General features: G+C 43.9%; 1 protein-coding gene across 3 annotated transcripts; it reads right to left on the minus strand.

The window, feature by feature from the left end:
• Positions 1-125: 125 nt before the first annotated feature.
• Positions 126-10,746, minus strand: hmox2b (heme oxygenase 2b). Of its 3 annotated transcripts, none has more exons than XM_031813936.1 (8): positions 10,636-10,746; positions 9,798-9,877; positions 6,494-6,630; positions 6,002-6,119; positions 5,343-5,555; positions 4,745-5,020; positions 3,340-3,469; positions 126-2,820 (listed from the first exon to the last, which is right to left on the minus strand). In XM_031813936.1, the coding sequence occupies exons 3-8, from the start codon at positions 6,574-6,576 to the stop codon at positions 2,693-2,695; spliced, it is 948 nt and encodes a 315-aa protein (XP_031669796.1). In that variant the 5' UTR covers positions 6,577-6,630; positions 9,798-9,877; positions 10,636-10,746; the 3' UTR covers positions 126-2,692. The 3 variants fall into 3 exon arrangements, with proteins under 3 accessions (XP_031669796.1, XP_031669795.1, XP_031669797.1); XM_031813935.1 differs by lacking the exons at positions 9,798-9,877; positions 10,636-10,746 and adding exons at positions 7,580-7,646; positions 7,889-9,445; XM_031813937.1 differs by lacking the exons at positions 9,798-9,877; positions 10,636-10,746 and adding an exon at positions 7,889-9,441.
• Positions 10,747-12,702: the final 1,956 nt, after the last annotated feature.

Consider the following 12,702-nt stretch of genomic DNA (forward strand, 5'->3'; position numbering starts at 1 on the left):
ACAGAGCTGAATTGCAAGTGACATTACTAAGCACAGATCTGTTAGCAGTTGGATATGTTTATCTTAGGAACACAAGGAATGTATTCAAACAGGGAAAATGTCAACACAAGATAATGACAAAAGTATACAGGAAATTCAACCATTTATTTTACTACAATATTCCTGTGATTTTCTTCTTTCACAAAATGAGACCAGTGACATTTGTAGTAAATCGTCAGTCACTGATAAAGCTGGAGTTAGATTGCAGTGTACTTACTGTACAAGACTAATGGGTTTGATAATACGGTTACTGTTTGCTTTCTATTACAGTCGACAAGGCAAGAAAGAGTCACGCAACGTGTGTCTGTCAAGCACTCACTGAGATCACTAGGGTTCCATTAGTCCATCGCCAACAACACTCACACCTCAACACCTGAGATTATGGGTCGTGTTCATTAGGGCCCACGTTTCAGAAGAGTTTAATTGGACAAGTCCAGTTAGTCCCTCCCTGTTTCAGTCTTCTTCTGTTTAGTGCCTAATGAACACAACCCAAGTCTGGTCATTCCAGAACTCCTTCAAAATGTTCTAAATACTGCAACAGTTCCATCCCCTGAAAACAAATACTAAAATTGCATTTACATTGAACTAAAATTATGACACATCTTGCAATGATTCTTAAGTATATAATTTCATTAACATGAACCTGAGACCCAACACGTACATGACTAATGAGGCTCTGGACTGGTCTGGACAGCCATAACTACACCTGGGTCATGTTCATTAGGGCAAAATGTTTTACCACGGAAGTCAAACATTTCTTATTGGACTAATCAAGATAATCCCGGTTTCATTCTGCATTGTTAATACCTCAGATGGAGGGAGGGCTACTGAACACATAATACGTCATCTAACACCGGCAAAGAATTCAATGACTACCAAATACACCAGAGATGGATAGGAGAGAACCACAGACCTGAACACACAGCATAGAACCTGTTTATAATGAACCGAGATGTCATGTCAGAAACTTGACCTTTGGTATTCAGCATTCTGGCCTTTTACAACTTCTCCACCTTCAAGCGAAAGCATAGAATACAACGCAAACTGCTGTCTTCAATGTTTAAACTACAAACAAATCAAGGAATGTAATGTTGATGTCAGTGTGAATCCTGAAAAGGATCTGCTAAATACTGTACTGTATTGCCCTTATATTCGCTCAGATACAAACCTATGGTCACCTGCACAATTGTTCTCCACAACCAAACAACAATGGCTCAACCTCATCAGGTTGGTGCATAGCTTTCAAGTCTTAAATGTTATCCATTCAGACTGATGAGGTGCCTTGTCTTCACCAATCTAACCCGATCTCACCTGTCCTGCCCTATCTCCCAGACCATTACACTAGCTGCTGTATTCGCTGCCTCTACCTGGTGTTCATAGACCTAGAACAATACTGAAAATCAACTTTATACACGTTTCCAGGACGGATGTGTCCGTTTTCAGACACTCTGCTCCTCTCTAGACTGCCTGAGTGCCAAGCAAAGGACAAGGAACTGGACAGCACTAGATAACTAAGTCCAACATAGCATAAAACAAAGAAATACACTTCAGAAATGATTAATAATAATAATATTGCTCGTCCATCCTAAAACAAGAACTAAAAAGTGTCCATCCTACCACTCACTCACTGTCTGTGTGCTTTTCACAGGAGGTTGGACATTTCTGCCTGCGTTCATTTGAAGAGAAGAGAAAAATAATACATTGTGATGTGTGACAACCGTTGGCAACATTTTAAAGTCTAGACCTTTCTAAAACAGTGTGCTCTTATTGTCAGTTAGCCTGTGCTGTCCGTAACCAAATCTTGGGACTACTCCCAAGAGAGTATCACCCCATAACCATTAATACAAACTTTAAAAGATGTCGCTCAACCTACTCACGCAAAGAGATAGTAGTCTGCCCTACAGAAATACTCCTACACTTTGCCAGATCTGCATATTAACATATGCATAGAACGTGTTACTTTGACTGTTTCTGGCTCAGCAGTGTTTGAGTTGTGCTGGTGCTCACCGCTACGGAGTGCCAGCACCTCAAATGTTCTACTTGTTCAGTTCCACCACCTAAATAAAAAAGTACCGGCAACTAATTCAGTCCACTTCAAGCAAAGGCTCACTGCTCTAATATTTTCAAGATTACATTTTGGTTTGATGGACTGATTGTGAGGACACCAGAATATAGTCCTTCAAATCACCATGGCAACCTAAAAGTGTCAAAATCCACAAAGGCTTTTTTGTCATAGCAGGATAGCTGTTTTTTCCCTCCAACTCTACTGCATCACTCCATAATACAATTGTTTGGAATTATTAAGAGACTTCAACCTGACAAATCACACTATAATCTAAACAAGTAAGATCAATTGTCATCTCATGTCAACTCAAGAAGAAATAAATGCTATAACAGGTTTGAATTTAAAAAATGGCTCTAAACTGGTACTAAGAGCTACAAATATGACCAACCATACTGAGAAGATACAGGATGGAGAGTGAGAGGGAGGTAGTAGAGAGAGAAAATTAGAGGAGAGGAGGAGGGAAGGTTACAAGGTCTGGGTACAGATGGGTTCTCATCCAAACGTTCAGAAAACAATTCTTCTCGTCTTCCCTCCCTGTTTTTCCTCCTTCTTTCCTGCAGAACAGCCAACAATTGGCTGTGGGTCGGATCACATGAAGTACCACGCAGCCAATCCGGCGAGGGCGGCGACCCAGGCGGCGAATAGGACCTGGCCTGTGGGGTGTCTGAGGACGGCCATGGCCAGCTGACCGACATACGCCGAGCCCCCACTGGCCGCTGAGATAGACAGAGGACAAAGAACACGGTCAGCAAACATCCCACATTACCATGTGAAACACTCATGCCATTTTTAACACCACTAAGCCAGGTCAAGCAGTACTGCACTGGCCTGGTTAGGGAGCCACCGTAGATTTTTTTTATTTTACCTTTATTTAACCAGGCAAGTCAGTTAAGAACAAATTCTTATTTTCAATGACGGCCTAGGAACAGTGAGTTAGCTGCCTGTTCAGGGACATATTTTGTACCTTGTTAGCTCGGGGATTTGAACTTGCAACCTTTCGGTTACTAGTCCAATGCTCTAACCACTAGGTTACCCTGCCAGCCAGATGCTGGAGCCATGCTGGAAAGGACAATGTGAAAAGCAAATATCCAAGCCAGCCAGACAGTGTGGTAAGGGTATTGTGGTTCTAAATGCCCACGTATTGCTAACATGGCACAACAATTCTTTCTTTTGGTTTTCTAGATCAAATCACTTTGTTTCCAGACAGAGCCTACAGGAGTTGTGTGTCAGCGTACCCATTTGTGCGGCGTAGTAGGGACATTTGTTGATGTCTCCTCCGGTCCCATGGGCCCCGTGAACGGGCATGCCCGCGTCCATGACCTCCTCCTGGATATCCTTACCCATCTCCTCTAGCTCATCAAATACCTGACACCAAACACACCAAACACAGGGGATTACAACTGGTTCATTTTCACTCAGCACAAAACAGAACCAAAGGTCAAACAGGGAGGTACCATCTGAAAAGGTCCAATAAAGAAAGCTTATTTTTCACAACACTTTGGAACAGTTTGATATTGTGTGTCCTGATGAACACAATCTCTGAACTGAAACAGTAAGCTGAATTGTGTTGACCCAGAGTTTAGCACAAACAGTTTCACATTGTGACTGGGTCGGTGGGCGAGTGAAAGGAGTGATATTTAACTTAAGGAGGTGCCACTGGTCAAAGAAATGTACATGATGCAGAACCGTAATAAGAATATGATCAAGTTCAACATCTGACATTCATGTAATGTAATCAGAAGCCAGATGTGAATTAATGATCATATCTGAGCACTTGAAATATGATAGATGGCACATTGTCTGGCTACGCTCTCAGAACCAGTTAGCAGAGTGGTTACGGTGATAAGCACAAATCCAACCATCTGCTGTTGGCCAAAGGCCCTAATTTTCCCTGGGCACAAGACTTATCTCCAAAGACAGGATCAATACAGTGGCTGGTTACGGAGCTTAAATGATTAATTAAATGATACAATACTGAGAAATGCAACTAAAACGACCGTGGCCTACCTCAGAGACTAAACTAATGCGGCCTGGCTTCCTCTGAAAACAAAACATCTATTTTTATTTAACTAGGCAAGTCAGGCAATAACAAATTCTTATTTACAATGACGGTCTAACCCTGCCCTAACCCGGACGACGCTGGGCCAATTGTGCACCGCCCTATGGGACTCCCGATCACGACCGGTTGTGATACCATCCGAGATCGAACCCGGGCATGTAGTGACGCCTCTAACACTGCAATACAGTGCCATAGACTGCTGCGCCACTCAAGGACCCACAGAAATGAGATGGCAATATTTCCAGCCATCAACTAGAAGGAATTATTAGGAGATCCACCGTTTACTGGAAGACCCACCACACCAGTAAGTGCAGCAGTCTCCTTTTACTGGAAGACCCACCACACCAGTAGGTGCAGCAGTCTCCGTTTACTGGAAGACCCACCACACCAGTAGGTGCAGCAGTCTCCATTTACTGGAAGACCCACCACACCAGTAGGTGCAGCAGTCTCCATTTACTGGAAGACCCACCACAGCAGCAGGTGCAGCAGTCTCCGTTTACTGGAAGACCCACCACACCAGCAGGTGCATCAGTCTCACTCTTTAATCAACCCCAGCTCTATCTTCCCTTCCCCTTCCTCACCTCCATGTTGAACTGAAAGGCCAGCACGGCCTCCGCCACCAGCCTGTCCTTGGTGGCCATGTCCAGCTCCAGCTCATTCATCCGGCTCCGGTACAGCTGCTTGAAGGCCTTGGCGCTGTGGATGCCGTCAAACTGGTAGAAGTAGACGCCCTCGCCCGTCGATGGCAACTTCAGCGCCCGCTGGGCCACCTTCTTCAGCACCTGACCCCCGGACAGGTCACCCATGTAACGGGTGTAGGCATGGGCCACCAGCAAGACCGGCTCTTCCTGACCCACCTAAATACAAATACAACTTCACTGGCTTCTGGTATTGTCAACCCCCCCTGGACTCCACACACACACACACACACACACACACACACACACACCAGAGGATTGAAGCAGCACAGGGAGTCACAGTGCAGCACCCATGGAGTAGTGTTAGGTCTGAAGTGCCTTGCATAAAGGCACAATGGTAGTGGATGGTGGTAATGTGAATCTGAAACCAGCAGCCCTCCAGTAGCCAGTTCAGCCCCCACTTTTTTCATCGTCCAGCCTGGGACTTGAACCAGCGACCTTCTGGTTACCGGTCCACCTCTCTAACCTCTGGGTTACTCACCTGGTGGATGCGTTCCACGTAGCGTTGCGTGGCTGGCGAGCAGCTGACCCGCTCCCGCCAGTCCTCACCATAGAAGTAGTCCAGGTCGCGGGACAGAGCGTCACGTCTATTCAGCTCTGGGAAGTAGAGCGGGGAGAAGTCAGGATGATCCTTGTTCCTCTCAATCTCCTCCTCCATGGCCTCGTAGGTGTAGTAGAGGGCCACATCACCCAGCTGAGCAAGAGAGAGATGCAGAATTGTACCCCAAAACAAACATTTTAGGTGCAAATATTTTTCATTAATCCATGTTTGACAGTACCTCAAATAATGTGTGTGTGTCAACATTCACGTTTTCAAGATACATCCCTTTCTGTATCCTGGCATAGTCTCACAAAGTGAGGATGTCAAAGCGCTTCATGTTCTTTAAAGCCTTACAAGATATTGTTGTTCAGTATAGTGGTTGTTCATTACCAGTGGTGCTGAAAGACCCATCATGATTCTTGACAGTAATATCTTTCAAAGTGTTTGCAAAGTGAGGATGTCAAAGTTAGATCAAAAAGCCTACACCCTTAACTGACTGCTGTTGATAAATCAGATGATGCATAATGTTCAAGACAGTGAATGCAGCAGTACTAAGTCTCAGAAAAGACTTAAGTGGCTGCTCTATTCTCCAGACTGACCTTGAAGAGCTCCTTGCGGATGCGCCCCCTGAGGAAGTCCTTGACAAACTGGGTGTTCTCCGCCTTCTCGTGAACCTCTTTGGTCCCGGCAGCCAGCAGTTCAGAAAGGTCTGTGGGGCTGTGGGGAGGGCACACTGGCTGACACCGCATGGGAAACTAGAGGCACACACTAACTACATGACCCATAGGGCTGGCTTCCCAAACCCAGATTAATCCTAGTTCTGGAGAAGAAGGGAAAAAACACGTTCAATGTAGCCTATTCTCCATTGAGGATGCTTTTTACTCCAGGAGAAAGTTTAATCTGTGTCCGGGAAACGAGCCCATTGTGTTTTCAACTCTCCTCAGAAATGAAAGAGATAGACAATTCTGTCAGATTTGGTCTGAAACATACCCTGCCCACACCCTGGCACTCAAACATACACTTGAGAGAGGAAACCTCTCACTTCCAGAAACTGCCCAGCAGTGAAGTTAGACCATCCCAGATGTCTATACCTGAGAGTGTCTTCTGGCTCTCTCTCTGCATTCACCAGGCCTCCTCCATCGGCGACACTCTCCGCCTTCACAGAGTCCTCCATCTTTTCTGCAGACAGCTTGGTCCTGTCACTCAGACAGACACTCTTTGCCAGTCTCTGCCAAAGACAGAACACCAAAACAAGACCCACACATTCAAAACTGACTCACTATTGAGTGGGTGGGGTAGCCTACATGAGAGCCACATGGCCTAGATACAGTATGTGCAGATAGATAGATACAGAAGTAGTGCTTTTGTAAACAGAAGCCCAAATGTCCATGACAATAGAGTCTTAAGGGATAGTTGAAGGTTTTGACAACTTATCAATTGTTTCCATTTACCCAGTCAGATCAACTCATGGATATCATTTGTATGTCTCTGCATGCAGTTTCAATGAAGTTGAAGGTAATTCGTGTTAATGGAGCAATTGCCAACTAGCGTGAGTGTAATGACTGAAAGTCTATGGGATCAGCTAGCATGCTCCTCTGACTATAGGTATGCTGTCCACGCTGTGTTCTGGTGTACCGTTTGACAGCTAGCATAAACAGTAGCCCAACATGCTCCTCTGACTATGGGTATGCTGTCCACGCGGTGTTCTGGTGTACCGTTTGACAGCTAGCATAAACAGTAGCCCAACATGCTCCTCTGACTATGGGTATGCTGTCCACGCGGTGTTCTGGTGTACCGTTTGACAGTTAGCATAAACAGTAGCCCAACATGCTCCTCTGACTATGCTGTCCACGCTGTGTTCTGGTGTACCGTTTGACAGCTAGCATAAACAGTAGCCCAACATGCTCCTCTGACTATGGGTATGCTGTCCACGCTGTGTTCTGGTGTACCGTTTGACAGCTAGCATAAACAGTAGCCTAACATGCTCCTCTGACTATGCTGTCCACGCTGTGTTCTGGTGTACCGTTTGACAGCTAGCATAAACAGTAGCCCAACATGCTCCTCTGACTATGCTGTCCACGCTGTGTTCTGGTGTACCGTTTGACAGCTAGCATAAACAGTAGCCCAACATGCTCCTCTGACTATGGGTATGCTGTCCACGCTGTGTTCTGGTGTACCGTTTGACAGCTAGCATAAACAGTTGTCCAACAAATCCATAAGAGAAGTGGTGCTTTTTTTCTGAAACTGAAAATACAGAAAGGAAATATTTCTTAACTCCAAATAATAACAAGGTAAACCTAACATTTAAGAACAACAAGGCAGAAAAACACTTTACATAACATTAGCCAAGTTAGAAAGCAGAACCATAGAACAGTAAATGTAGCTAGCTAGTTAACGTAAGTTAGCTCATAAATAAGTAAAAATAATGCCACCACCTTGAAACATTTTTCTCTCTGTATAATAGCTAACATTGTTATGATACTTACAATACTATGCTTGCAATGGGCATAAATGCAGATTACTGAAAATAAACTAATGTAATGATTGCTGTTTTGACAAGGTAGCTAGCGATCTCTGACAGAGCTGTTTGATTATTTTCATCGTCATGGTAACCACATGCCCCGAGTCTGCCTGCTAGCAAGGGATCTCTTTACATTCTAGATGGCATTTACGTTCTATTTAAGCAATAAGGCACGAGGGGGTGTGGTATATGGTCAATATACCATTGCTAAGTGCTGCTCTAAACAAGACGCAACGCGGAGTGCCTGGATACAGGCCTTAGCTGTGGTATATTGGCTATATACCACAAAGCCCCAAGGTGCTTTATTGCTAATATAAACTGGTTACCAACGTAATTAGAACAGTAAAGATGTTTTGTCATATCACACACGTGTTATATGGTCTGATATACCACGGCTTTAAGCCAATCAGCATTCAGAGCTCAAACCACCCAGTTTATAATTGGGTCCGTGACAGTGCAAGTAGCCAAAATTGCTTAATTAGTGCAAACCCAGCACAACATATCATATCAGATACAACATAGCAAACAGCATATATATATTTTCTGATGAATCCTCGGCTCATGCCTGTATAAACTTAATATGGTAGGGTTTAAGCATAGCCTACATCTTTGAGGGTGACAACCCAAACCATCCTAATTAGTCATAATAAGTAAAAGAAATTGGCTATGTAATTAACTCAACTATTTACTAAAGCTACATTCATTAAAACATCAAGAAGGGTCCATGAAATTAACTGGCCACATAAATCAGTACCCTTTGTTATTGCTGCCTGAACATGTCTCATGTGCCAGGATTACCAAGAAAACCTTGCACAAGGGCAAAAGAGCACTTAGGCTAATGTGGGTGGGACTACTGCTCTATTCTGCTGCGGGCCAAAATATTTTGTTCATTATTATTCTGCAAGTAAGACTATATTATTCTGCATTTAGCCTAATACTACACCGTCTTCATGGTGTAAACAAAAGATTGGGTATATGATATAACGTGTTAATATCCTAATGACAGTAAAACCCAATTCAAACATCTCTCTACATTTAGGAGAAGAGAGTCTAAACAGAACAGCAGCATTTGATACAGAGACTCTCCATCCAATGTCTTGTTGACACGTAGCCTAGTTATGACCAGCAGAACATCAGTCCACAACACAGGTTAGGCTAGATCTATAGAATAAACTCTACAGAAACACCTGAGATTTTTCAGATCAGTGTCACTTCAGTAACAGGAGCAGCCTACCACAATAAATATGACAATTATACGTAGCTTCTGTGCCTTATGATATCAGGTCCAGTCCACTTCAAGTCCACATGAGAGACCTCCCGAGTGGCGTAGCGGTCTAATGCCCTGCATCGCCGTGCTTGAGACATCACTACAGACCCGGGTTCGATCCAGCTGTGACCGGGAGACCCGTGAAGAGGCGCATAATTGGCACAGCGTCGCGCGGGACAGGGAAGGGTTTGGCCGGCCGGGATGTCCTTGTCCCATCACTCTCTAGTGACTCCTGTGGCGGGCCGGGCGCATGCACGCTGACATGGTAGCCAGTTGTACGGTGTTTCCTCCGACACATTGGTGTGGCTAGCTTCAGGGTAAAGCAAGCAGTGTGTCAAGAAGCAGTACGGCTTGCCAGCATCGTGTTTTGGAGGACGCATGGTTCTTGACGTTCGCCTCTCCCATACGGGAGTTGCAGAGATGGGACAAGACTAAGGAAACCTCTCACCAATATACCAATTGGATATCACGAAGTCGAAAAAGGGGGTAAAAATAATAAATACAATCCACATGATTAACACATGTTCACCATGCCTACCAGATAAGTTCGGGAGATGCAGTCGTCAATGCAGGCAGGGGAAGCAGTGGAAATGCTCTTTTCTCTTACCAATTATGTGTTGTTGTTGTCGTCTTGGGGCGTTGGTGGTCACTGGTCAAACGTCCTCTGACAGTTGATTCAGCTGTGACCTTATTTAGAGTGCCAGAGATAAGGGAATGTGTGTGTGACTTTGGCAACACTGACACACAAGTAACATCACAGTGAATAGCTGGCACAACATAGAAGGGGCCTAGCATTAGAAGGCCCTAGTCGCTTCACATAGTAATGAGGAAAGTCAACAATGAAGAGGCCTGGAACTACACAGAGAGCCAGACAAAGGAGCTCATAGTACACACATTGCTAGATGTTCAGTTAGTCTTGTGTTTACAAGCTAACTAACTGTAAACTGCATCAAATAGTAGTTCTGGTTGTATCCATGATAGTGTTCCAACACTAGTTACATGCATTTCATCAAATGCGTCTTACATTTAAGGATATGGCAAGGGAGTATTGCAAGCTAACTAACATCAGAATGTCGATTGGTCTTGCGAACGTTGTAACAAAGACGCTAACTGAGCTAGCCACCACTAGCAGAGCAGTTAGCTAGTTGAACAATTTAGCCCGTGACATCAAGGCACTGAACTGGCAGCTGTTAGACATGTTCCATGCTAGAGATCTATGTATAGTAGTTGCTAGTCTTTGGATGAAACAGTTTACAAGTGTTATAACCAGCGCCAGCTAATTAAACAGTTAATACGTGATTTACTTCAGGATGACAATGTGTCAAACATCTTAGAATAGCCTAATTTACTGTTGTGATGCTGTAGAACGCTAAATAACTCACATGGGGTTATCTAGCATCCTACTCTGCCCCTATTGTACAGAGAATAAACATACAGTAGATTACCTTCTCTGCGCACTCTGCGGAGCTCTTCTTCAGTGTTGCTTAAAACATAGGAAATGTAGTCTTGCTTATTCTTCTTTGAGATTGGGTTGGCTGACCGCATCCAACTTTTAGGTGCATACACCGCCACCTACTGTACTGGAGTTTGAGCTCAGTCACGGACTACCTACATTTACTTACGGTAATACAAAATTGGGGGAAAAGAAAAATTACCCTGGCAACTATTAGCTCTCACTAAAAAAAACACCACCCCATTCCACTATTTAACCTTATCTAATCCTACTCCAGGCCAACGGTCTAAGAGGACAGAACACTACCACTCAATATCTCTGCAAGTCTTCTGCAGTAAAACCTCGCAATCCCAAGTACTTCTCTGCAGCTGCCATCACAACCTCTATTTTCTGTGACTTGTGTTCCATTTCTGTAGTACAGTTGACAACCATGGCTATAAATGCCAAGAAACCCACCTCACTGAAACACATACTAATCTCATCCCTCTTTATTGGTCTCTGCCTACTCACAGAAACTTTGTAATGTACATATCTTCCTCTACCGCTCTCTTCACTTCTTCAGCATATGACACTTTCTGTACTAACGTTAATCACTGACCTCAACCTGCCTTTGTCTCACCAGACACCTCCAATCTCCAGCCCCATGGGCAACCAACAGTTTACATACACAACTTTCTCCACCGATACTACACATTCCTTCATCTCATTCCCTCCTGCACTTTCTCACATCTAGGAATCTCCCTCCTACACACTGCGGCAACCCCTAAAACACAGGTGCATTGCAGTCTTGGGAACAATGTGAACAGAAAGAGAATAGGAGATTTGGATGACTGAATTAGCCACGCTATGGCGCGCCACATTAACTAAATGCCACAGTTACATTCACTTAAATTTAGTTACATTCACTAAATTAATGTGAGTCTGTTCAAATTAATTAATTCATTAATGGACTGAAGAGAGTCTCATTTTTTAATTAATTAATTGTCAGTGGATGCTCTTTAAAAAGACAATGTCAGATTATTTATTTCCTTGTTTTTATCGTCACTACCAGAAAATCTGCAGGGTGTGCAATGGATCTGATTATCATGGTGGTGGGGATGGACTGATTTGTGATCAATACAATCATTGTGAGGGGCAGAGGAAGGGCAAGTAAGTATGATAGGCACTCCATTGAACAGCTTTTAGAAACAGGAAAACTGGGAAAAATGTGTTACTATATGTAATGTGCTACTATGTGTAATATGTTACTATATGTAATATGTTACTATACTGTATGTAATGTGTTACCAAATGTTATTTGTTGATATACGAAATGTGCTACTATATGTAATATGTTACTATATGTAATTGACTCTTAACCAACCATGCTATTTTGTTTGTTTTTCCTGTTGTTCGTAACTTGTTTTGTACATAATGTTGCTGCTACCATCTCTTATGACCGTAAAGAGCTTCTGGACATCAGAACTGCGATTGCTCACCTCAAACTCTACGAAGATTTCTTCTTCAGTGAGTTGGACGGGAGGGATATACTACAGACACCCGACCAGGCCCAGATCCCCGTTATTCGCTGGAGAAGGAAACTGAGATTTCGCGGAAAGAGATCAGGGTGCCTTGTGAGGATCAGGCAACAAGTGGCTAACCTGCCCACCGTCCTGCTAGCTAACGTTCAATCGCTGGAAAATAAATGGGACGAACTGAAAGCACGTCTCCTGATCTCTCCTACCAACGGAACATTAAAAACTGTAATATCTTATGTTTCACCGAGTCGTGGCTGAATGACAACATTAAGAACATACAGCTGGCAGGTTGTACTTTCTATCGGCAGGACAGAATAGCAACCTCTGTTAAGACACGGGGCGGGGGCCTATGCATTTATATAAACCACAGCTGGTGCACGATATCTAAGGAAGTCTCTAGGTTTTGCTCGCCTAAGGTAGAGTAGCTCATGATAAGCTGTAGACCACACTATCTACCTAGAGTTTTCATCTGTATTTTTTGTAGCTGTCTACATACCACCACAGACCAATGCTGGCAGTAAAATCGCCATCAATGAGCTGTA

Source organism: Oncorhynchus kisutch, unplaced genomic scaffold (genome assembly GCF_002021735.2).
Source record: "Oncorhynchus kisutch isolate 150728-3 unplaced genomic scaffold, Okis_V2 Okis06b-Okis10b_hom, whole genome shotgun sequence".
In the NCBI taxonomy this organism is placed as follows: Eukaryota; Metazoa; Chordata; class Actinopteri; order Salmoniformes; family Salmonidae; genus Oncorhynchus; species Oncorhynchus kisutch.

Excerpts from the sequence above, each read along its gene's own strand:
- hmox2b (XM_031813935.1), bottom strand. The coding sequence starts at position 7,911 with ATGCCCATTGCAAGCATAGTATT. Across the intron at positions 7,647-7,888 it reads CCCATTGCAAGCATAGTATT|TTTCAGAAAAAAAGCACCAC; the intron begins GTAAGTATCATA and ends CTGTATTTTCAG. Across the intron at positions 2,821-3,339 it reads CTACTACGCCGCACAAATGG|CGGCCAGTGGGGGCTCGGCG; the intron begins GTACGCTGACAC and ends TGTCTATCTCAG.